We start from the raw sequence: 26,550 nt of genomic DNA, 5'->3' as shown, positions 1-26,550 counted from the left end.
TGGACATCTTCTGTGATTAACCCCACTTGAAACAAGCTATCATGGTAGAAGATATTTTTATCAGTTGAATCAAATTAAGAATTGATCTTTACTCATTTTTATAAATCTATTACACAGGACTAACTCGATTATGTCCTAGAGCATATGATGTATCATGCATGTTAGATTATGGCGTTTTGCAATTGTCAGTCACTTTCACCTTTAGTGAATTCTTAGTTAATTTATTTAATAATTTTCTAAAATATATTTTTAGAATGGGCAGAAAATTTAATAGTTTAGAACTCTTTATTATATTTTAAGAGTAAATTTAAATAGAATGTCATTAGTTGCCTAACAATTTATCTATTTTTAAAAATAAACTCTCCTTGGTACCGTTCTGCTAAAAACAGCAAGTAAAATGACGTTAGCCGTAATAAAAAACAATTAGCAAAAATGGAATTTATTAGGGTACTTTATCGTCTTCCTTCCATGCTCTAATTCCAACCACCGGTCCTTGATGTGCTACTGCCAACCGAACCATGTATAAAGCTGCGTCCCTCGGACTCTTTCGTGCTCATCATCCTTCTCCTGCGTCTTCTGCCCTTCACTTTTCGTCGTCTGTTTCCCCGTCCCTGTTCAGATCCCTCGCTTCTCCACGGAAGCTTCGGTCGTCGCCCTCCGCGGCGAGATCCGTCGCCTTTTCGAGATCCTGCAGCTCTTTCTTCCCCAGATCGCGGGTCAGCTTGACCGCAGGTTGGCGTTCCCGCGGGAGTACCCCGTTCGTTTCCAGTGCTCAGATCAGGAATTCTGCTTAGGAAGATGGCGACTGTCGGTATGCAGAACCCTCGGATCTACTTTTACCCGCAAGAAACTTTTGACTTGGTTAATCGGTGTTCCGAAGGAATCTTACACATAATGGGAAGTTTGATACTTGGTGGTTGTTTGCAGTTTCGAAGTGGTCGGATTTTTTTATTTTTTATTTTCAGTTGGAAAAGTGATTACTAACCATGTCATTTTATGTTATTTTATTTGAATAGTAAAATAATGACGCTGGTCCGATAAAAACTTCGACTGGAAATTGGGTTGTAACGGACTCATGAAATGACATGCAACTTATGCGAGTCAAAATAATTGAACTTTTAGATTTGTGATATGATTGGGAAAGGAATATTTTATTATTATCCTAGGGAGGTCTAGTTTTTCATCCGTTTAGGCACGTAACAGTTTATTATTATTTTTCAAGTAGCTTATGCTCCAATGCAGTTGTTTACATGTATCTGAAATTCTAAATGCACACCAACAACATTAACAATCAAGCTTTATACTACTAGGTTGGAGTAGTGGGGCTAGTTATATAGATACTTCTACTCCATAAGATTTTATCTCCTACTATATCATCATTTATATTTAAATAAATTTTATCTTATTTTATTATTGATAATTAAATCTTTTTTGGTCTTCCTCGTTTGATGTGTATATTTGTCATAATTTCACATCGTCTAATTAAAACATTTATTGATCGTCTAAGTATATGCCCATATCCCTATCATCTTAAACGTGTCACTCAGAGTTTTTCCTCAATAAGTATAACCTCGACTTTCTCTTTAATATTTTTATTTCTTATCCTGTCTATCCTTATATCTACACATTCACTTTAACATTTTCGTTTCTACAACTCTTATATTCTACTCGTATGCTCGAGTCATAATCCAACATTTAGCTAGTCTTAGAGATACTTTACAATCACAAATAATACCTCACATTCTCCTCTATTTCAACCATTTTGCTTGTATTCTATGTAAGACTTCTCTTTCAATCCCTTCATCCTTTTGCAAAAATGATCCTAAATAGTTAAATTCTCAGTTACATATAACTTGTCTATCTCCTATCTTAACAAATATCTTATTACGTCTAATGTTACTAAATTTAAATTTCATATTCTATCTTCACTCTACTAAGTCTAAAACTTTCATTTATAGCGTTGCTAAGATTTGAGTTTAACATTTACTCTTTTACGAGTCTTATCTACCAAAACCAGTGTTGTAAATGGCGGAAGGAGGTGGCAGGGCGGTCAATGACCGCCTACCACGTTAGTTGCCTAGGAGGTTGATTTTTTTTTTTTATATTTTTTATATATAATATTTTAAATAATCATTATTCTTTATAATATTTATTTTTAATAAAATAAATTATATATATATAATTACTGACATAATTTTATTAGTCTTTGATTAAGTCTATTTAAATTATTTTAATCATAGCTAGGAGTTGATTAAAATTATTAACCTAAAGTTATTTAATTAAACCCTAACTTACAACTTACTAACATACCTTGTTTCGACCGGGCGATGAGTCTAACGCCTCGTTGGGACCGTGTGATGAGTCCAGACTCATCGTCGGGACTGCGCAACGCCTCTAGATGCGTCGCTGGCCGAGCGACGCGTGTGAACACGTCGCTAGGATCGCACAACGCGTCCAGATGGATTGCAGGGTGCATTCAAAGGTGTCGCAGGGTGGGGCGTTGCGTCCGGGCCATCGTTGAGCTTGGTTGCCACTTTCGGGATGGTGTGACATGTCTGGACTCGTCGCTGGAGCTGATGACGCCTTTGTGCTTGTCACGGTGGCGAAAAAGCGGCGACGACGGTGGAAGAAGGTGAGTTACCGCCTAAAACACTGCCTGGGAAAGGCCTTGTGGTTGATGCCCACCTCCTGCTTAGGCGGTTGCCTCGACTGACATTTAGAACACTGACCAAAACAATGTCATCTACAAACAACAAGCACCAGTATCATATCTTGGATGTGTCCAGTGAGTTCGTCTATGATTAGTATAAAAAGATAGAGACTTAGATCATTACACCCTTATACATATTTTTAATTAATTCAATATATGTTATGCTAGAAGGGGAGCCTTGGCGCAACGGTAAAGTTATTGCCATGTGACCAAAAGGTCACAGGTTCGAATCCTGGAAATAGCCTCTTGCAAAAAGTAGATAAGGCTGCGTACAATAATGGATCCTTCCCCGGGACCCCGCATGGCGGGAGCTTCGTGCACCGGGCTGCCCTTTAATATATGTTATGTTAATATCTCTCTTTTTTAGAATTTTCCATATAATTTTCTTTGTGATTTTATCATAATTTTTTCTAGATCGACGAATACCATGTGTAAGTCTTGCTTTTATTTCCGATACTTTTCAATTAGTTGTTTGAGAAGATATATAACTTCTATTGTCGACTTTCGAAGTACAAATCCAAATTGATTTGCAATCACTGTGATTTCCTTTCTTAATATTTTTCTATTATTTTTCCAAAAATTTCATAGTATGACTTATTAATTTAATACTCCTATAATTTGCATAATTTTGTACGTATCCTTTGTTTTTATATAAGGGCACTAGAATACTTACCCTTCAAACCTTTTTTTCGTTTTCAATATTATGTTGAATAACTTTGTAAGACATTCAATACCCTATTTCTCTAAACACTTCTATACCTCTATTAGAATATCATCTGGTCCAACTACTTTCCATTGTGCATCCCATTTAAAACTTATTTTACCTTTGAAGTTTGAAATCTACAATAAAAATTTAAATTTCATACTTATTTAATCTACTTAAATTACCTAAGTTAAGTTGCCTTAATTAAAAAGTGTTATCGTAATTTTATTTCCTCATCATTTAATAATATTATATTGCATTTATCTTTAATACATCTTATTTGATAAGATTTTGTCTTCCTCTCTTTCGCTTTAGCGATTTTTTAAATATCTCTTTCCTCTTCTTTTTTATTCAATTTTCGATATAAACATTCAAAAGTTTCATTCTTGGCTTTATTCACTTGTTTTTTGGTTTCTTTCTTAGATACTATATACTTTTAAAAAATTTTCTGAATCTTACCAGTGTATAATATCTTATAAGTTATTCATTTTTCTTCACTTTCTCCCCTACTTTCTCATTCCACCGCCACCACCACCAAGATTCTTTATTTGATGGTACAAGTCCCTTTGACTCATCTAGTACCCTCCTTGCTATTATTTTTAAATCTAATGCTATCTTATCTCATCTCTAATTCGAGTTGCTGTGTTTCTAATACTTATACTTCTACCCTCTACTTAAATATGCTTTGCTTTTCATCCTTTAGCTTCCACCACTTAATTCCAGGAGTCATGCACATTTTCCTTTTATTGATACTATACTTGAGGCGCATATCCAACATTACTAACCTATGTTAGATAGTTAAGTTTTATTCAGGGATGACCTTACAATCTTTATAAATCTTTTTATACTTATTCTTAATCATAAGAAAGTTAATTTACGACTTGTTATTCTCACTTTTGAAAGTGATCAAGTGTTTTTTTTTTCTTTTTTGAAAAACGTATTAGCTAGTACAAGGTCATATGTTATTGCAAAATCGAATATAATTTTTCCTTCTTTATTTCTTGATTTAAACACATAACCCTCATGCACCTTATTATATTCCTCATTTTTTACTCCTACATTCCATTTATATCTTCTATTAAAATCATTTCCTTTGTCGGAACATTTTGTAATTCCTCATCTAGGTCATCTTAAAATCTAGATTTGCTATCTTCATCTAATTTTACTTGAGTTGCATATATATTAATTACGTAATAGTTTCTTTCTCCACTATTATTTTGAGAGTTATAATCCTATCTCCTTCTATCTACTCCTACAATTTCATCTTTTAACGAATTATCTACAACACTATCTATTCCATTTCTTGTTTTACTCATTCTTTCTTGTCTTACTCATTCCTGTATGTATACCATAACCTAAAACCTAAGTTCTCTATCATCTTTGTCTTCTCTCCTATCCATTTTGTCTCTTGTACACATAAAATACTAATTCTTCTTTTAATTATCATATCTACTAGAAATTGGGTCGTAATGGACTCATGAAATGACATGTGACTTATGCGAGTCAAAATAATTGAACTTTTAGATTTGTGATATGATTGTGAAAGGAATATTTTATTATTATCTTAGGAAGGTCTAGTTTTTCGTCTGTTTAGGCACGTAACAATTTATTTATTTTTTTCAAGTTGCTTATGTTTCAATGCAATTGTTTACATATATCACCATAACAGTGTTGAAATTCCAAATGCATATCAACAACATCAACAATCAAACTTTAGACTACTATGTTAGAGTAGTAGGGTTAGTTCTATGGATCCTTCTACGCCATGAGACTCTATCCCCAATTATATCATCATTTATATTTAAATAAATTTTATCTTTTTTTATTGTTAATAATCAAATCTTTTTTGATCTTCCTCGTTTGATGTGTACATTTGTCATAGTTTTACATTGCCTAATTGGAGTATTTATTGATCATTTAAGTGTATGTCTATATTCGTACCATCTTTAACGTATCTCTCGGAGTTTTTCCTCAATAGATGCAATCCCGACTTTCTCTTTAATATTTTTATTTATTATCATGTCTATCCTTGTATATCTGCATATCTACTTTAACATCCTCATTTATGCAACTCTCATATTCTGCTCGTATGCTCAAGTCATAATCTAATATTTAGCTAGTCTTAGAGATACTTTATGATCACAAATAACACCTGACGCTCTCTTCCATTTCAACCATCTTGCTTGTATTCTATGTAAGACCTCTCATTCAATTCCTCCATTCTTTTGCAAAAATAATTCTAAATAGTTAAAGTTCTCAGTTACATATAACTTGTCTATTTCCTATCTTAACAATTCTCTTATTACGTCTAATATTACTAAATTTAGATTTCATATTCCGTCTTTAGTCAAGAAGGGGAGCCTTGGTGCAACAGTAAAGTTGTTACCATGTGACTAAAAGGTCACGGGCTCGAATCCTGGAAATATCCTCTTGCAAAAAGCAGGGTAAGGCTGCGTACAATGGATCCTTCCCCGGGACCCCGCATGGTGGGAGCTTCGTGCACCTGGCTATTTTTTTTTTTTTTAATTCCGTCTTTACTCTACTAAGCCTAAAACTTTCATTTGTAATGTTGCTTGCCAAGATTTGAGTTTAATATTTCCTCTTTCATGGGTCTCATCTACCAAAATCAGTGTTGTAAATGACGGTAGGCGGTGGCGGAGTGGTTAGTGACCGTCTATCACCTCGATTGCCTAGGCAGTGCCTAGGAGGTACTTAGGTAATGCCTAGGAGGTTGAAACTTTTTACTATTTTTTATATATAATATTTTAAATAATCATTATTTTTTATAATATTTATTTTTAATAAAATATATTAATTAAAAATTAATATAAATATTTAAAAATAAAAAATAATTTTGCAAAATTATATATATACATAATTTTATTAGACTTTAATTAAATCTATTTAAACTATCCCAATCATAGCTAGAAGCTGATTAAAATTATTAACTTAAAGTTATTTAATTGAACTCTAACTTACAACTTACTAACGTACACTGTTTTGGTCGAGCGATAAGTCTGATGCTTCGTTGGGATTGCGTGACGAGTGCAGACGTGTCATCGGGATTGCGCAAAGCGTCCGAATGCGTCGTCGGGCTCAGGCAACATGTTGCTGGGATTGCGCGACATGTAGGATGCATCAATGAGTGTGTTCGGACGTGTCGTTGTGCCGGGTGATGAGTCTGGGCCCGTCGTCGAGCTCGGGTGACACTTCCGGGATGGTACGATGCGTTTGGACTCATCGCTGGCCCCGACGATGCGTTCGTACTTGTTACGGTGGAGAAAAGGAGGTGGCGGCAGAAGGAGGTGAGTTACCGCCTAAAACATTGCATCAGGCAAAGAGCTTGCGGTTAATGCCCGCCTCTTGCCTAAGTGGCCGCCTCGATCGTCATTTAGAACACTGAATAAAATAATATCATCCACAAATAACAAGCACCATAGTATCATATCTTGGATGTGTCCAGTGAGTTCGTCTATGATTAGTATAAAAAAATAGAGACTTAGATCATTACATCTTTATACATATTTTTAATTAATTCAATATATGTCATGCTAATATCTCTCTTTTCTAGAATTTTTCATATAATTTCCTTTGTGATTTTATCATAAGTTTTTTCTAGATCGATGAATACTATGTGTAAGTCTTGCTTTTATTCCCAATATTTTTTAATTAGTTGTTTGAGAAGATATATAACTTATATTGTTGATTTTCGAAGCATAAATCCAAATTGATTTTCAATCACCGTGATTTCCTTTCTTAATTTTTTTTTCTATTATTTTTTCAAAAATTTCATAGCATGACTTATTAATTTAATACTTCTATAATTTGCATAATTTTGTACGTATCATTTATTTTTATATAAGGACACTAGAATACTTACCCTATCAAACCTTTTTTTTTTTTGTTTTCAATATTAGGTTGAATAACTTTGTAAGCCATTTAATACCTTATTTCCCTAGACATTTCCATATCTTTATTGGAATATCATCTGGTCCAATTACTTTACATTGTGCATCCCATTTAAAGATTGTTTTACCTGAAGTTTGAAATCTATAATAAAAGTTTAAATTTCATACTTATTTAATCTACTTAAATTATCCAAGTTAAGTTACCTTAATTAAAAAGTGCTATCGTTATTTTATTTCCTCATCATTTAATAATACCATATTGCATTTATCTTTAATACATCTTATTTGAATAAGATCTCGTTTTTCTCTCTCTCTCGCTTTATCTATTTTATAATGTCCCTTTCCTCTTATTTTTTATCCAATTTTCGATATAGGCATTCAAAAATTTCATTCTTGGCTTTATTCACTAGTTTCTTGGTTTCTTTCTGGATATTGTATACTTTTAAAAAATTTTCTCAATCTTACAAGTGTATAATATCTTATAAGTTATCTATTTTTCTTCACCTTCTCCCCTACTTTCTCATTTCACCACCATCAAGATTTTTTACTTGATGGTGCACGCTCCTTTGACTCATCTTGTACTCTCCTTGCTACTATTTTCAAATCTAATGCTATCATATCTCATCTCTATTTCGAGTTGTTGTGTTTCTAATACTTATACTTCTTCCCTCTACTTAAATATGTTTTGCTTTTCATCCTTTAGTTTCCACCACTTAATTCTAGGAGCCATGCACATTTTTCTTTATTGATACTATATTTGAGGCGCATATCCAACACTACAAACCTATGTTGGATTGTTAAGTTTTCTTTGAGGATGATCTTACAATCTTTACAAAACTTTTTATCCTTATTCCTAATCATAAGAAAGTCAATTTGCGACTTGTTATTCTCACTTTTGAAAGTGATCAAGTGCTTTTCTCTTTTTTTTGAAAAATGTATTAGCTAGTACAAGGTCATATGTTATTGAAAAATTCAATATAGTTTTTCCTTCTTCATTTCTTGATTTAAACCCATAACCCTTATGCACCTTATCACATTCCTCATTTTTCACTCATACATTCCATTTATATATCCTTCTATTAAAATCATTTCCTTTGGCAGAATATTTTATAATGCCTCATCTAGGTTATCTCAAAATCTAGATTTGGTATCTTCATTGAATCCTACTTGAGTTGCATATATGTTAATTACATAATAGTTTCTTTCTCCACTACTATTTTGAGAGTTATAATCCTATCTCCTTTCTAACTACTTCTACAACTTCATCCTTTAATGAATTATCTACAACAATATCATTTCCATTTCTTGTTTTACTTATTCCTTCTTGTTTTACTCATTCCTATGTACCATAACTTAAAACCTAAGTTCTCTATCATTTTTGCTTCTCTCCTATCCTTTTTGTCTTTTGTACACACAAAATACTAATTCTTCTTCTAATCATCATATTTACTACTTCCATTACTTTACAGTAAGTGTTCCTATACTCCAAAGCTTAGACTATTAGTTTACCTATAATATTGGTTCTTACCCAACTTATTGTGTGAGAATTTTTACATATTTAACATTACACTCAAGTTCTCATGGAGATGTAGTGATCCTTATCGATACGTTGTAGTCGGACCTTGTAATGCATTTCTTCCGAGAAACAACCTAGCATCAATATAATAGTTTAATGGATCCATTCATTGAACATTTGCTTAAAAGCCAACATCGACTGACAACCTAACACACAATCCTCATCCTTTTTCATCCAGATTTGGGACCGACATTGGCGGGTTTAATTGGATAACTAAGATATATTGGATTTAAATCGGTAATAAGGGACTAACATTTTTTTTCACCCTAAAGACATCATTCCTTTATGATGCAATGCATTGATCAGTTGTGCAATAAATTCTCTTAGAATTATCATCATCATAATCTTCTTCTTACCGTGTCTGCCTAACCTATTTGGGATTGGATACAAGGATTTTGTTTCTCCATTAAACTAGTTACAATATCATTAACCATGATTATTAAATTTTGAATTTTAAATCACTACTTGTATCTAAGATTCCCTTTTTTGTTTTTTTTTGAAGATTGGACTATGTTCAACTTGTTTTCAAGTCTAAAATTATGGATAATGTTTGTGCTAACAATCAACTTGGTTATAGTTATATTAATTTTAATGTCATACATTCAAGTTTGAGGGATGGATTCCCTATATTTAAATCTACAGTGCCTAATACAAAATCAATTTTGGAAGAATATATGTTGGTACATGTAATTCTCCTAATATTCAATGTTGGATTTTCTATGAACTTACCTATTTCTTTTCCATTGCTCCTTTTGATTTGAGGCCACTCTAGATAGTTGAATTTGCATTACTGTTTGTTTATTGTTGATGCTCCCAAATATTTATTACAACGCATATATCTTACTCAGACTTGGCTACGACCATCGGGATATGGATCTTAGTGACTGGCGCATGAGGGAGACATTTACCTCGGTTATGTTGAGAATCGAATCCTAGACCTCAAGTTGTCACCCGTGATTTACCTCGGCGGAGGTGCTGGGGGCAAGCGCAGTCTCCTTTTGCTAACTTTATTTCTGACATCTCATGTTTTAAGTCTTTTAATAGGAGTGCATTTTTCTGATAGAATGTCAGTGTCAGATTGTTGGGCGTGCCATCAAAGTGTCAGTGCCATATTGTTTATGTCAGAATGCTATCTGATTTAGTTATGGGGTTTTAGATGACGCATCTGATATTAGAGGAAGCTTCAATGATGAAATCCATGCTTCATATGCTACAATAGTGCATCTCCTTGGTAAAGATATACATGATTGGTGCTATCTAGGCATACATCTAGGAAGGATTTGTCAATAAATGTGACAATGCAAAAGGTTCTTGCATTCTTCAACTAATATTTATATGGCTTCTTAGGGAATAGGATGACTTTGTCCAATTGTTGTTTTGTTTGGTGGTTGTTTTTGCACATTTTTTTGGCACTCTGCACGCACATCTTTTTGATGGCATATATTACAACTGACTATAAATCATTATTTTATGATAAAATTGTCTTTGCCTCAACTAATGTGTTCTTATACCTCTATCTCTGTATGCAGCTACTGAAAATGCCTTCAATAGTATCCTGACGGGCCTTCCAAAGCCTAATGGTGGCGAATATGGCAAATACTTCAGTTTACCTGCTCTAGATGATCCAAGAATAGGTATTATTGGTTAAATATGTCAGTGATTGATACCTTGATATTATGTGCAGCTATTTTAATTTATACTGCTGCTTCCAAGTTTCAAGTTCTGACTTTTGTTTATGACTAAATAATAAAACAAAGAGAGCTAGAAAAACAATATCTCCTTTAATTGGGGTTTCATCTTATCATTAAAGAAACAAATGGATATAACAAGTAGCAATTATATAATCTACATAGTTCTTAATTTAGTAGATAATTATAATTTGTATTTTGTACACATAGAAATGAAGACCTAACTAAACCATTGTTAGTGATTTAGGGCTACAGGATACAGTTTTACATGATTGCCACTAATCTATCTGATTTGTTTGGTCTATTAAGAAAAATTGTGTATTCTAAGTAAGATACTTTATAAGGTTGGCAAGATCTGCTTAAGATATATAAATAAATCAAATATCAGCTTATCTTCTCTCTAAGTTATCTTTTGATCATCTAATCTTTTTCTTTGCTTTGTTTTTTTAGCACAAGTATTTTCATTTTTAATGTTCTTTCCTTTTTCAAAAGATTTGACTCTTCATAGAGTTATTATTGGTATTTATCAGTAGGCTGATCTGTAGGCCTTTGTTGTCAAATCTTGTTATTGTTGTCTGACTAAAAGCCAATCATTTTTCTGGATAACAGATAGACTGCCCTACTCTATCAGAATCCTTTTGGAGTCAGCTATCCGGAATTGTGATAATTTTCAGGTCACTAAGAAAGATGTAGAGAAGATAATTGATTGGGAGAACACTTCCCCAAAGTTGGTAGAGATTCCTTTTAAGCCTGCTCGTGTTCTTCTGCAGGTTTGCCAAGGTTATATGCACCCTACTTTCTGATTTTTGTTGTCTTCTATAACTTTTTTTTAAAAATTATATTGACAGGATTTTACTGGTGTCCCTGCGGTTGTTGACCTTGCTTGTATGCGTGATGCCATGAACAAGTTGGGTAGTGATTCTAACAAGATAAATCCCTTGGTGCGTGCTGGATTACATTGTTTCTCATTCTCTAAGAATAATTTTACTCTTTGGTCGATGTTAGGTAGGTCATTGTACTTTAGATGGTTTTGACATCTCATAACTGGCAGTAGTTTCTGGCTATGGAATTTCCTCTTGGATTACCCTCTTGCAATGCTTATCCGTGTAATTCTCATCTAAATCAAAGTTATTCGGACATGCTTGTATATGTTGATTAATTTCCACTTGCAAGTTGGTTCTGAATGTTATGGATTTCAGGGTAAATTATGCTACCAGAAGTTGCAAAAAGTATTAATCTCTATCCTTTGAGTCAACATTTGGCAAATAACTGATTTTTCTTTATCATGAAATATTGATGCCTTTTCACATGCAGCCAAACTTTTTTTTTTCTGACCTTTTCAACTCGTCCTTCTTGTATATCCTTTATCATGGTAATCAATCTTTCCATAGAGATTATGATAAGCATTATGATTTGTCATTTGTGCATACCTGCGTTATTTTCCATTGATATTATTTGCCTTCGCTTTTAGGTTCCCGTAGATCTTGTAATCGATCATTCAGTCCAGGTGGACGTAGCAAGATCTGAGAATGCAGTGCAAGCGAATATGGAACTTGAATTCCAAAGGAACAAGGAAAGATTTGGTTTTTTGAAGTGGGGATCTACTGCTTTCCAGAATATGCTAGTGGTTCCACCTGGTTCTGGCATTGTTCACCAGGTTGGATTCTTTTTGTTAAAACTTTTTGGCAAAACCTCTTGGCGATTTGAGTAAATAACCTAGATCCCCTTATTTGGCACAATTGAACAACGTTGTCTTTATTTTAACTGCACACACATATATGTTTCATGTTCTGTTCCAGGTTAATCTAGAATATCTTGGTCGTGTCGTTTTCAAGACCAATGATATTCTATACCCAGATAGTGTGGTAGGAACTGATTCCCATACCACTATGATTGATGGACTGGGAGTAGCTGGTTGGGGAGTTGGAGGAATTGAGGCAGAGGCTGCTATGCTTGGTCAGGTAATATTAATTAACATACAAATCAACTTCTTGAGCTTGAGATATACCTGACTTTTTGTTGTTTTCTCAAACCCGCACTGTACCTTTGATTTGTCAGGGCATTCAACATGTCAAGCAATTTCTTGTGCTTGAGATGTAGTTGATCATTGTTGCTTTCTAACCCAACTTTGATAACACTTTTATAGGAGTGTTATTTTAAAAATGTGAATTCTAATTTATTTTTGTTAAAGTTGATTAGTTAACCACTTATCCAAAAACTCAACGACTAGGAAAAACATTAATTTATATTTATATTTAAAATGAATTATCGCACTTATCCATGTGGGATTAATGGACATGGAGCTTCCTGGCTTCAATGTGTTTCCTCACGCCCATCATGACTTACAAGCACAAGCTTTTCTTTGGACGCAGATAGAATTTGAATCCAAAACCTCAGCCATGTTAAAGTTGATTGGCTAACGGCTTATTTCAAATGAATTAGCCAGATGGAAAGAGGCTAATTTATATTTATTTTTATAATGAACTACTGTACTTGCCTATGTGGGACCAATGGCCACCCCAAACCTCAACCATGCTAAAGGCGATCGGCTAACCACTTGCCTCAAAATCTTGAGCTAGAAGGAAACAGACTAATTTATATTTATTTTTATAATGAACTATTGCATTTGTCCATGTGGCATCAATGGGAACGGAGCCTTCTAGCTTCAACAATTTTTATTTTTTTTTCTCAATAATTCTTCTATATAGTTTCAAATATATTCAAAAATTCATCTATGTTTTGTTCCTATTTCTGCAGGTGAGTTAGCTATTGCTATGCAATCTAATGAGTGATGTTTTCACAACTAACAATATACCTCCATGTATAGCTATTAATGATGCTATGCTTTTTCTGAAGGAAATCAAACAAGGACAGATACCTATTGTTAGCAATAGATGCTCCATTACGTACTAACAGCAGGAGTATTGCCTACAAACCTCCAGCAATAAAAACATACTTCTGTTATTGCATTCCCTGAGTATTAATTTATTCTAGGATCATTCTTGGTCACTAGTATTCTAAATTGTTTGGAATTATATTTACTTAGAACACGGGGTTCTATCATTATCTCAACAAGAAGCATGTCAAGAAATCATCTTATTGATCGAGGATAAACGTCCAGATTGCAATTCCTTTTTCAATAAGAAACCATTTCTTTATTGTGCAGGAAAAACACAATTTGTATATCAAACAGAACTTGTGAAGTTGAATTTTTAACAGACTAAATACAGCTAAGTAATATTTAAAAATAATTATCAGTCAAATCAAGTTTGCCCAACCTATGTCTGGATGGTTTTATTTATATTGTGGAGAATAATTTTGTTTGGAGGTATAATTTATTGCAGGAGTTACACCTAATGAGTAGGATACTTAATATAAAGTTACTCTCACTGACGGCGGGTCTAAATGTTTAGCCTCTAGCTGACTCATTTAGACTGAGTTGCCAAATTGCTCCCACTTGGACTTGTTTGCCAAGCCTTCAGCTCCCAGCTGACTCCATCTGGACATGAGTCACCTAACACCCAGCTATGAATTTGTCTACCAAACCTTAATCACTTAGACTTGATTTACTTACCCTCCGGTTAGAAATTTGTCCGCCAAGCCTTAATGACTTGATTCACCTATCCTCCAGCTAGAAATTTATCTATTTGGTCTCTAACCAAGTCTTAGCTCTTGCCTGATTTCAATCAGGACTTCAGATGCCTAGATCCACTAAGACTTAGTCACTTCACAATTAGGATTTTAACATCTGTCAAGTATCCTGCACCTATAAACTTGACACAACTAGTTAGATCACAACTAATCTAATTTTAACTTTAGTCATATATCAAAACTTTGGGTTAAATGTTATGCACCCAGTATCGACAATTTTCTCGTGTTGATAATATGAAAGCTATGTTAAAGTTAGTAAACAATAATCAAAATAAGTTGGATTTATATTCAATGTATGAAAGGAACAAAAATTGAGTTAGAGTTAGTTCAATCATACATGAATAATAAAATATAACTTCCCCTTAAGAAATAAAATTGGGAAGTTTAAAGAACCAAGAACAATTTTATATTTAATCCTTTACTTTTCTCCCCCTTTTTCATAGATCAAAATGAGTTAAACACTAAAAAGAGCAAATAATGACTTAAGGCATATGATCAAGTATAGAATTTGCAAAAATTAATTAAATGAATCAGATAGAGAATAATTAATTTGCAATTAGATAAGTCAACTATAAATAGAGTTTAAGTCAAATCACAGTCAAATCATAGTTAAAGAGTCTGTAAGTCAAAATAAAAGTTAAGCATAGTCAAAAATAAAGTCAAGTATATTAACTAATAAATGCTTAAAATAATGAGCAAGATTGTATAAGTGTAGAAGCATTCTGAATGGTTAGATAAACAGTCTTTAAGCACATAAGCTTCAATGACATTAGATAGGTGATGAATTAATAAGCTTGAATTTAAGTAAAGTAAGCTTAACAACTTTGAAATCACATGAAGTCTAAACAAGTAGAATTGAAAATAAGTAGACTAAAGATATTTAGTAATCAGTAGGACTTGCAAATAGAGTAGTCAACATAAGTAACATTAAAAATAAGATCAAACATTCTCCAAGTCAACTAGTCAACTAAAAGTCAATGCGAGAGCCAACTTTAAGAATTAATCAAACACGTAAGCATTAGACTTATAACAATGCAAGACTTAATAACTTAGGTTTTAAATGATAATTAACTAAAGATGACTTGAATAATTAATAGACTTTTGAATGGTCATGTAAGTATAGATAAGTAAGCTCTAAGTAAGCAATAGACTTAGAATCATCTCAAGTAGGCTCAAATATCTACTAAGTAAGTCAAGCGTAGTAGGCTTAATGAGCATGAAATCTTTGAACAATGATGAGTATAGCTTACAAATTAGTAGGTAAACAAGTGAGTATTTAACCTAAATAAAGTAAGGGTTACTTAGACTTTGAATGAATTAGTGCATAATTAAGAAAACTTTTAAGTGAGTAATTTAAATCTTTTAAATAAATTCTTATGCAAGTAATTAAGTAAAGTTAAGTAGGTACATGGCTTTGAAATCAAATGACGTCAAATCAAAATAAAATATGTAATCATGTATCTTGACAAATAAGCTAAGTATCAACATTTGAAGTTAAGTTTAACTTTAAAGAATTTATTCCATAGTCAAAACAAGTCAAACTAGCTAAACCTAACAAGACCTAATCCTAGTCTAAGTAAAATTGAAAGTTATCTCCCCCTAAGTTGAAGGTTTATTTATTTTTGTCCAAAAGTCGAGAGTTGACATGAGTTGAACATGATATTTGGGGATCCAATACGGTTTATATCCTAAATGGTTATGACTTAATTTCTTACATTATTCAAAAGTGTCTTCTTGTTGTGTTGTAGGACACTCTTGTGAGTAATAAGCAAGGTTAAGTGTGCACATGGCATTTTTCTTAGTTCCTAATGGGTCAAGTTTGGTTCTTCAATGTACTTAGTTGAAAGACATTTTATTTTATAGCTAGTATCGCACCACTTATTCATGCTAAGCAAATTAGACAAGGAATTTTCAACATACAATTTTTTCAATAAATAAATTCAAATTTAAAGGGATGTTATCTGACTCTATTACCTTTAACTTGCCTTGTCCGGATTTTGACTTGGGTTCGAGTTTCGATTCGGGCTTTGATATTGACTTGGGTTGAGCTTCATTGGTTGAGTCCTTGGAATTTGATTCAGCCATAAGAGCGGTGCAGTTTATTTGTTTGGCACTTAGTTTTTCCCAAAGTTCTTTTTCTTCTTTAAATGGTCCAACTTTCTCAAGTTGAGCTTGAGTTAGACCACATAGAATTATGTTTGTTGCCTTTGCATTTGATTGAGCTGTTTGTTTCATGCTACTTGTCCATGCCTCAAACCTGCATAACTACCCTTTTGTGTCTTTTGCTAAGTCAATTCTATTTTGGATGCTTTCCCAACATTTTGAGTTTTCTAAGAATGTCTTCCATCTTTCTCCAATTGGCAAAACTTATGCCATTATAAAGAGGATAGATTGTGCTGAATCCTTCCTGCAAAGACATATCTCAAAAGAAAATTTGTTCAAGTTGTATTAAGTTTTAAGACAATTATGAGTTTGGTATGGTTGTAATTCGGGTTGAATTTAGGTTCAGGCTAGGCTTGGATTATTAATTTATTTGTTTGTTCATTTTCTCAAAGCACAAAGTTCGCCTAGATCCAAGTTTTGCTTTGAGCTAATTGAGCAATAGTTTTCGAAATTGTCTTTCAGGTCGTGGCGAGACACAGAGGTCCTTGAGTATCAGAATAACGACCACTTCGTAGATAAAGCTTTTTAAGAAATTGGAGCTAAATTAACTTTAATACAATACCTTGGTCTAACTAGTTTAGTGTGAGGTGAGTTAGCTTCTTTAATTCCACTTGACCCAACCCAAACATGCACCTAACCAGGCTTTCCTGGCTTACTATCAGCTCAACCCTGATAGTAATAAAAGCAATTGAATCTATCAGAGTTAGCACACCGGAAATAAAATTTACTTAGACTAATTCAATCAAGTAAGACAAGGCAATAAACATTCAATAAGTTTAGCTAACAGTTTAAGTATGCAAGTAGTTGATTAACCAAAACAAAAGTATAGACACGCAACAGTTATAAAATATGATTTTTATTTCTAAATTTCTCCTAGGTGGAGACACTTTACATAAAAAGAATCTAAAAAGTTTAAGACAAATAAGTCAACACTAAAACAAATAAAAATGTTACTTGCACTTATGTTGGGTCTAGATGCTCAGCTTCCCGCTGATTCATCTAGACTGAGTTGCTAAGCCACAACTCCTAGCTGCTTCTATTTGGATTTATTTGCTAAGCTTTCAGCTTCCTGGACTTGAGTCACCTAACACCCATATAGGAATTTATATTCTAAGCCTTAATCACTTGGACTTGATTCACCTAGCATCTAGCTAGGAATTTGTCTGTTAAACCTTAATCATTTGGACTTGATTCACCTACCCTCCAGCTAGAAATTCATCTAGATCATGCCTAATTCCCATTCATGACTTCAGATGCCTAGATCCACTAAGACTTAGTCTTTGCTTAGTTCACAACTAGGACTTTAACATTTGTCAGGTATCCTACGCCTATAAACTTGGCACAACTGGTTAGATCACAACTAACTTAATTTTAACTTAGTCATTAAATGTTGTATACCTAGCACCAACATATTGACTATTCCACCTTTAGTTTTTTTTTTGATATATCTAGTTTCGGGCATTATAGTTTGTCTTCTACAAGCATTCACATAAAGTTCTTGCTATTTTTTTTTAACAATTTTAGCACTTCCAAAGTTCCAGTTAATTTTTCTATTGTAATAATGTATAGAAAAATGAATGCAGATTCATGATCAGTACAAAATTCTTATTTATTATTAGTATTGAAGGGGAGCCTTGGCGCAACGGTAAAGTTGTTGCCATGTGATCAAAAGGTCACGGGTTCGAATCCTGGAAACAGCCTCTTGCAAAAAGCAGGGTAAGGTTGCGTACAATGGATCCTTCCCCGGGACCCCGCATGGCGGGAGCTTCGTGCACCGGACTGCCCTTTTTTTTATTGATAAAAAATTCTAATAAAATTTATTGCCTACTGTATAGTGCATAGCCTTTTCTTTCCCCGGTAAACAATTTTATGTTTTCTGTTCCACATTTTGATACTGTGTTAATGTATTCTTGTACTTTCAGCCCATGAGTATGGTCTTGCCTGGTGTAGTAGGTTTTAAGTTGACAGGGAAGCTACAGAATGGTGTAACAGCAACAGACCTGGTTTTAACTGTCACCCAAATGTTGAGGAAGCATGGAGTTGTTGGCAAGTTCGTCGAATTCTATGGTAGCACATCTTGACTTTCATGGGAATGTGAAAAATTATATCCTTAATTTTTTGCTTAAACTATTTGGTTTGATATTACAGGTGAAGGTATGGGCGAGTTATCATTGGCTGATAGGGCAACAATTGCTAATATGTCACCTGAATATGGAGCAACTATGGGCTTCTTCCCTGTGGATCATGTGACCCTGCAATATCTTAAGTTGACTGGAAGAAGTGATGAAACTGTAAGTATACTTAAACAACAAGCTTATAATTGTTTGCATTGGAAATAATGCTGCCGCATGATTATGTTGGTTATTAATATCTTTCATTGGCACAGAATGCATATTACTCTTACCTAGACTTATCTAATAATGAATTGATAGGAATGCACATTTCATGAAAGTGGACGACCTTTAATGGGATTATGGATTATCAGGTGGCTCACTGAGTGGATATTGAAGTTCAGAAAGCATTGTATGATACTCAAATGAATTTAAACCCCTCTAGTGTAAACAACTAAGTTGATCCAAGTGAGCTAAGTTGGAATTCAAACAATATAGGTTGCATTATCCCATATTCATATGTTGTGGTGAAGCACTATATATGCATATTTGGGTGCTTATGTGGCCACAATTTATTTTAAGAACAATGGTAGCTATGGTGGGTCACTTTAGTAAGTTTAATATTAATGCAGAAGATTGTTCTCTTTCTTTGACTTTGAATCAAAGGCATCTTACTAAACTCTAATTCCACACAGGTGTCTATGATTGAGGCCTATTTGCGTGCAAACAAAATGTTTGTTGACTATAATGAGGTAAGAGACTAAATAGTTCCTTTGTGTAATCACACCAATTTCTGATGCATGCAAAATTGTTTTTGTTTGACTGTCTAAGCAGCCTCAGAAGGAAAGAGTTTATTCATCTTATCTAGAATTAAACCTTGCAGATGTTGAGCCCTGCATTTCAGGCCCTAAAAGGTAGATTTCTATTGTTTTTTAACCCTTCCTTGCTATCTATTCTTTTTTTTTTCCTCCAAGAAGCCTGATGCTATTAAAACTCACCTTTTTCTATACCAATCATGATAGACCTCATGATCGTGTACCCATAAAAGAGATGAAAGCAGATTGGCATTCTTGTCTGTGCAACAAAGTTGGATTCAAGGTGAGAGGCCTTGTTGGGCTGAGCAGTGGTTATTAAATACAAATTTGATTTGTTTCCTGGATAGTGGATAGTTGCTAGTTCCATCATTTAGCAAGATCATGGACAACCTTTGTTAAGTAGTTTACTGCTGAAGCGTAATATGCATTTATGTTTGTTCTTTGTTTTCTTTGTTTTTCTTCTTTTTTTTCCTTAGGTTCTTATCACTTTCATTATTTAATTTATCAGTTTCTGGCATCAATTTCCAACAAAAAATTTAGGCTAAGTGCTGCAGTAGATGACAACTAATATATTTTTTGAAAGAATAAATTGCAACACTGAAAAGAAGAAATTGTTGCCTATATTTTTTGGAGTTCAATTGCTTGTATTAGGAACCTATCAGTATTTGGAGTTGGAAGTGTCTCATTAATGCCCTATTTTGCAGCACAATCACTGTCATCATACTGATTATGACCAATTGCTAATTACTTCTGGCTGTTAACTTGATTATTGTTTAGTTCTTATTCGTTTTTATTAGTTGCTAACCAAGTGCTGCTTTTTCAGGGATTTGCAGTGCCCAAGGAATCACAAGAAAAAATTGTGAAGTTTGACTTTCATGGACAACCTGCAGAGCTCAAGCATGGTAGTGTTGTCATAGCAGCAATAACAAGCTGCACAAACACATCAAATCCAAGTGTCATGCTTGGTGCTGGTCTTGTTGCAAAGAAGGCGTGTGAATTGGGTCTTCAGGTTAGTTATAATGGGAGAAATATGCCTTTTTCTTCAAATATTTTTTCTGAAAGGAAAAGGTGGAGGCTTGATAGCTAACTTAAATTATGTAACAATATTGTGAATTTGGATAAGACAATAGTTTGTTGGTGTTGCTGTGTGTCGCACTGTTTCAGTGCTCTCATTATATCACATACCTTGCACTGTGTTTTTGTGGTAGCAGCAATGTTCATTTGATGAATTTTCTGCCTTAATTTTCAGGTTAAGCCTTGGGTGAAAACAAGCCTTGCTCCAGGTTCTGGAGTTGTTACCAAGTATTTGCTCAAGAGGTATTACTGATTGGACTAGTTGGCTTTCTCAATTGCTTTTTTATGTTTCTTGAGTATTGATGAAATTTGTGTATAAACTTAGTGGCCCTTATTTTGTGTGTCTTGAGTATTGATGAAATTTGTGTATAAACGTAGTGGCCTTCAAGAGTATTTAAATCAGCAAGGATTCCATATTGTCGGGTATGGTTGCACAACTTGTATTGGAAATTCTGGGGACCTTGATGATTCTGTTGCTGCTGCAATTTCAGATAACGGTGAGTTGAGTTTAATTGGATGATTGACAGGATGAGAACATGGTACGCATGCTTTTTCTATCTATATGTCTAAGTCTAAATACAATCCTTTCTTATAATAGATGTTGTTGCTGCTGCTGTACTTTCTGGAAATAGAAATTTTGAGGGTCGCGTTCACCCACTTACACGAGCTAACTATTTGGCCTCACCTCCACTAGTTGTAGCATATGCGCTTGCTGGAACGGTACTTTTTTTCTTTCTTTTTATTGGTGCTTGTTTCTTTTCTTGTTAGTGTATTCACCAACTTACACTAATTCCAGTGTTGTAGAATGTGAATCAGTAAAAAATATTGTTAAAATACTTATAGTAGTAAAGAAAAACTCTTGTTTAGCTTTTCACATATCAAATGATATATGGGAACATGCACATTTAAATATAATGTCTATGTTATTATTATTTTCTTCCCTATTACCAAGTTTTAGCATAATCTATCAGGAATGTCTTATTACTTTTGTTTCTTAAAGGAAAAGATTTGGAGCTATAACATAATGCTTAGAAAATGAAACATTCTCTATTATCTCATGGATCAAACATGTGAATCAAGACTAGATCCATCAGACCATATCCTTTGCTGGGAAAATAAATGACGGTCCAGGGAACTTCTCAAAAATGGTCAATGCTTGTATTCTTCAATGATATGGAAATTTGATATGAGATGAAGCTAGACTAATGAAATTATTTGTCGATTAGTTAGTCTTGTTGACATAGGATACACATAACAGTGCTGGTAAAATGGTACATCTTATAATTGAAACAAGTTTCCATAAACTATATCAAGATGACAAAGGAAGCCTGAAATTTATTTATCTGAATATACAGGATATTTTTTCTTATCAAGATGACAAAGAAAGTCTGATATTTTTTTATCTAAATAAACAGAATGTTAGTTTATCTTATTTAATATTTTATCTTACCTTGCAAGTTATTTTCTAGGTTGACATTGATTTTGAGAAAGAACCGATTGGCACAGGGAAGGATGGGAAAAACATATATTTCAAGGATATATGGCCATCTACTGAAGAGATTGCTGAGGTAGATAATTGAATTGCCTTCATCTTTCATATGATTGTGCATAATTTGCATTTGATGTGGGAAAAACTGACGGAAGGGATCCTATACAATTATTGTGATGGGATTTTAGAAAGAAAAGCAGTATCTAGTAATTACACATACAATAAAGAATATTTATGATAATGTAGTTACTAGTGCGATAACTATTAATAACCAGGACAATTGATTCTTATGACTATAGGTTAATGTCACTTGTATGGCTTTATTTTTTAAATTAGTAATAATGAGCTTGTTATATCCAGACAAAACCTCTTTATTTATGCTGTTGGTAAATGATCGTGTTAATCGATAAGAGTTTAGCTAGGATAAGTCAAATTAGAGTAGCAGAGCAGCTGAAGGTTTAAGCTAAGTAAAACTAGATTTTTAGAAAGTAAATAGGGTTAAGTTGATTTTTCACAAGAATTTTTGATATTATAGATCTACCACCAAAGAAAGATTGTGGAGGATGCCGTTTTCAAAGGATAACTGTTTGGTTAGTTAAAATGTAGAGGATCATTTGTGTCTTGTGTGATTTTCTATGTAACTTAAATTGAATGAAAATATTATAGGTCCATATAGATTTATTTTGTTTGTAAATTGCAGTTATGCTACAAGAGCAGCAATATTGCACAATAAAGAAACAAGGTAACTCTTGCATAGATGAGAGTGTTGAGATGGATATTCGGAGATTACTAAGATGAATCAATTAGAGGTCACATGTGAGATGTAACCAAAGAAAAGTAATTTGAAGTCATTTGAATGACCTTTCGTTGTAAGATAATTTAAATTAGTCCCTCTATCAATATATCATATTATATAGAGCTAATTGCGATGTAAGATACATGTGCTTCCAATTAGTTGCACACATTGATTGATGCTGTATGTTTTCATATGGTCATCTATTGACACTATTATCACTTTATATCTTGGAAAATTGTCTCGTGATCATGGAAAAGAATTCATGATTTTTTTGACCTCTCTAGTCATCTTAGCAAATTTTCTTTCACTTCTATGACGCTTTCTCTCAAACACCATGGACTAGAATTTTTGTTGCTTAGCGTACTCCTTCGTGGATAATTTTTGAAATAATTTTGGTAACTAATTTTGAGAAAAAATTTATAGGTTGTGCAATCAAGTGTGTTGCCTGAAATGTTCAGAAGTACATATGAAGCAATTACAAATGGCAACCCTACGTGGAATCAGTTGACTGTCCCAGTGACAACCCTTTATTCATGGGATCCAAAGTCTACCTACATTCATGAACCACCATATTTTAAGGGCATGACTATGGCTCCGCCTGGATCTCATGGAGTGAAGAATGCATATTGCTTATTGAACTTTGGTGACAGCATCACAACAGATCACATTTCACCAGCTGGTAGCATTCACAAAGATAGTCCTGCCGCAAAATACCTTCTTGAACGTGGTATAGACCGCAAGGATTTCAATTCATATGGAAGCCGGCGTGGCAATGATGAAATAATGGCAAGGGGAACATTTGCAAACATTCGTCTTGTCAATAAATTCCTGAATGGAGAAGTGGGGCCAAAGACTACTCATATTCCAACGGGGGATAAACTCTATGTCTTTGATGCAGCAATGGTAATTCCACTGGTTCATATAGTTTAGATTTTAATTTCAAATTTTTTATCTTAATAATAAGTTTAATGCGCAACTAGGACAGGAGTACCTAGTCTAGTTGCCTTTTAAATGTGTTAAGTTTAAGATGAAGATTCTGAAGTTTGTTGAATGTGAAAAGGCACTTTCAATATTGAATAACCATTTCCTTTTTCGCTTCTTATTGTTACAGGTTACATTTATGATTTTGATCCCATATCATTGCCACTAAAATTGTTTATCTTCTATGACCTTTTGGTGAATTCAAATATATTCTAATAACTGTAATTGAAGCTAATATCCAAGTTGCCAAGTCACAAAAGGTTTAAAAAATGAATTGGAGATGTCTTCAAGGTTTCACAGTGAAACTTGGTACTACACTAAGGCTCTGTTTGGTAGGGGTCATAGGATTAGGATTGGCTTGATTAGGATAGGATTGGGGGTAGGATTAATAATCACTCCTCGTATTGTGAATCCTACCCCTAATCCTACCCCTAATCAACCCTACCAAACGGCATATTAACAACTTTTTGAAAACATAATCCTAATCCTATCATCCCTACCAAACGAGCCTTAATGATTAGCAGATTATTTTCTTGTTAAATGAAAATTGGTATTCATCTGTGTATCTGCTGCATTAAAATTGTTTTTGATAGTAGTCGTGCTTTTATTTAATTAATAATGTTATAATTTCATGGCCTTTTCTTTGCATTCAACTCAAAAATTCCAATTCAAGATACCATGACAGGAAAAGATTCAAGTAGTTAACCCCTCTAGTAGTTTGGACATTAGAACAAATAGGTTGGTAGGGCCTTGTAGAGAAGCCTTTTATGCCAAGTTTGAGCTCAATTTATACTTCTTCATAATCGCGAAGTGATTTGAGTACATCCTATGCTCTTTCAGAGATACAAGACTGAAGGTCATGATACCATTGTTTTGGCTGGAGCAGAGTATGGAAGTGGAAGCTCACGTGATTGGGCTGCCAAGGGCCCAATGTTGTTGGTATGTTTCTGCTGACATATGCATCATCTATATTTGGGTTTTTTGTGGTCTTAAAAATATCTAAATTTATGTGTGCACTTGCTCTAGTGAGTGTATACAATTTCATGTGATTTTTCTATTTTCCTTCTTTAGGGAGTGAAAGCTGTGATTGCTAAAAGTTTTGAGAGGATCCATCGCAGCAATTTAGTGGGAATGGGTATAATCCCGCTCTGCTTCAAGCCTGGCGAAGATGCTGATTCACTGGGTTTGACTGGACATGAGCGTTACACAATAGACCTTCCAAGTAACATTAGTGACATAAGACCAGGACAAGACATTACTGTTGTAACAGATGCAGGGAAGTCATTCACATGCATTCTTCGATTTGATACTGAGGTAATACTGACTCTTAAAACCTTCCTTGATGAATTTAGAATAAAGCTTCACCTGAGTTATTGCTATATGAACCTTGTTGATGATTAGAAGCTTGAGAATTGCATCATTCTTCTTTTGATAAACAAAGGCTGTGTTGATATTCTCTGAGTTCTTCGAGCACAGTTTGAGGTGCACCTACAGATGATTCATGATGTAAAGCCACAGGCGCTCTCACGGGTTGACGCAGTTAGTACATGCATGAGTATTTGTTCCAATAGGTTTTAGGATCAATTTCCAACGGGTGCAAAATACCTCGTTGGGAAGGGCATAGGGCAAAATTTTCCTTGTGATTTATTATTTGTATCTTGCCTTGGGGCCGGCAATACTGGGCTGCTTGGGATGAGTGATATCACATTTTTGCTCCAACGATGCCGAAGGCCTCAACAATCTTCAGATTTTCTCAAACCAAGTTCCCATTTGATCTTATTGGATCTGCTAATTTTTGAAGAAAATTACTTTTACTCATTCTCACACATTTCTGTCAATTTCTAGCAAGATACCAGTGACTACTAGCTATTTTTCACCATTCGTGTCTCCCTTGGACGTATGTCTGAGATATTGGCTAGAATTGGATTGGCTCTTACTGATCCCAATTCAACTATAGGCAATCATTATCAAATGCAATTGAGTTTGACAAGTATGATATAGGCCTCTATGCCTTCCTTTAAGTGGTTCAGAAATTAACTTCTGTATTGAACATGCTTGAACCAGCCTGGTGTCTTAGAATCTTTATTTCATCCCTTTTCACTTGTCTATCTACAATTCCGTGTACCTCCAAAGTAATTCACTATACCGATACTTGACTCTGGTATGTGGAAATTGTTATAATAGACGTAAGTGGATCCTGATTCATAGTTTTCCTTTAGTGAATGGAAGCATCCTCATTCAATTTTCTGTTTCAATTGAAGCCGTACAATGCACTCAACTATAACTTAATTATCATGATGCATATAGATTGAAGAATAACTGTCAAAAGTTATTGTTAATTGTTGAATAAGAACTATGCTCGTATCTTAGTAGTGAAACCAGCATTTCCTCTTCCTTGAAATGCTTCAAGGTTCTTATCTTGTATTTGAATTGCTCTGCAGGTGGAGCTAGCATACTTCAATCATGGAGGAATTCTTCCATTTGTCATCAGAAGCTTGATCAGTTCCAATCATTGAGTTGCTTATTTCTGTCGACGAACTTCAGCCGTTAGCTTTGCTTGTTTTCTTCATGCCACTACAACTCTGCTCAGTCAGAGGGCATTTTGAATAAATTTCAAATAAAGGAGTTGGAAAGGGAGACATTTCTGTGCTAGATTTATCAATCTATGTGACAATCACCAGTTTGCCCAAAGGATTGCACGGTGATATACTGATATAGTTCATTTGCTGTAAGATCGACACTTGATGGTATGGACATATCATTTTGAACTCCTGATGTCAGATAACGCTCATGCAGTTTGATTTTGTAATATTTTTGACACCGAAAATTGAATCCTAAATTATTGATAAACTCTGCTGAATAAAGCTCCTATTCTGTTCTAAATT

General features: G+C 33.9%; 1 protein-coding gene across 1 annotated transcript; it reads left to right on the top strand.

The window, feature by feature from the left end:
- Nucleotides 1-485: 485 nt before the first annotated feature.
- LOC121980553 (putative aconitate hydratase, cytoplasmic) lies at nt 486-26,550 on the top strand. The gene is made up of 20 exons (XM_042532638.1): nt 486-811; nt 10,427-10,531; nt 11,195-11,355; nt 11,434-11,526; nt 12,057-12,242; nt 12,385-12,546; nt 18,322-18,466; nt 18,548-18,690; nt 19,206-19,262; nt 19,345-19,424; nt 19,533-19,608; nt 20,149-20,334; nt 20,575-20,642; nt 20,778-20,896; nt 20,998-21,119; nt 21,869-21,967; nt 23,108-23,587; nt 24,506-24,604; nt 24,737-24,979; nt 26,107-26,550. The coding sequence occupies exons 1-20, from the start codon at nt 799-801 to the stop codon at nt 26,179-26,181; spliced, it is 2,712 nt and encodes a 903-aa protein (XP_042388572.1). The 5' UTR covers nt 486-798; the 3' UTR covers nt 26,182-26,550.

The sequence above is a fragment of the Zingiber officinale genome, chromosome 5A, assembly GCF_018446385.1.
Source record: "Zingiber officinale cultivar Zhangliang chromosome 5A, Zo_v1.1, whole genome shotgun sequence".
In the NCBI taxonomy this organism is placed as follows: Eukaryota; Viridiplantae; Streptophyta; class Magnoliopsida; order Zingiberales; family Zingiberaceae; genus Zingiber; species Zingiber officinale.
Note: the sequence above shows the minus strand (reverse complement) of the source record. Positions and strands in the feature narration are given on the sequence as shown.

Bases quoted from the DNA above. Each gene is read 5' to 3' on its own strand.
- LOC121980553 (XM_042532638.1), top strand. The intron at 12,547-18,321 runs GTAATATTAATT...TTGTACTTTCAG, and splicing joins AGGCTGCTATGCTTGGTCAG to CCCATGAGTATGGTCTTGCC. The intron at 23,588-24,505 runs GTAATTCCACTG...ATGCTCTTTCAG, and splicing joins ATGTCTTTGATGCAGCAATG to AGATACAAGACTGAAGGTCA.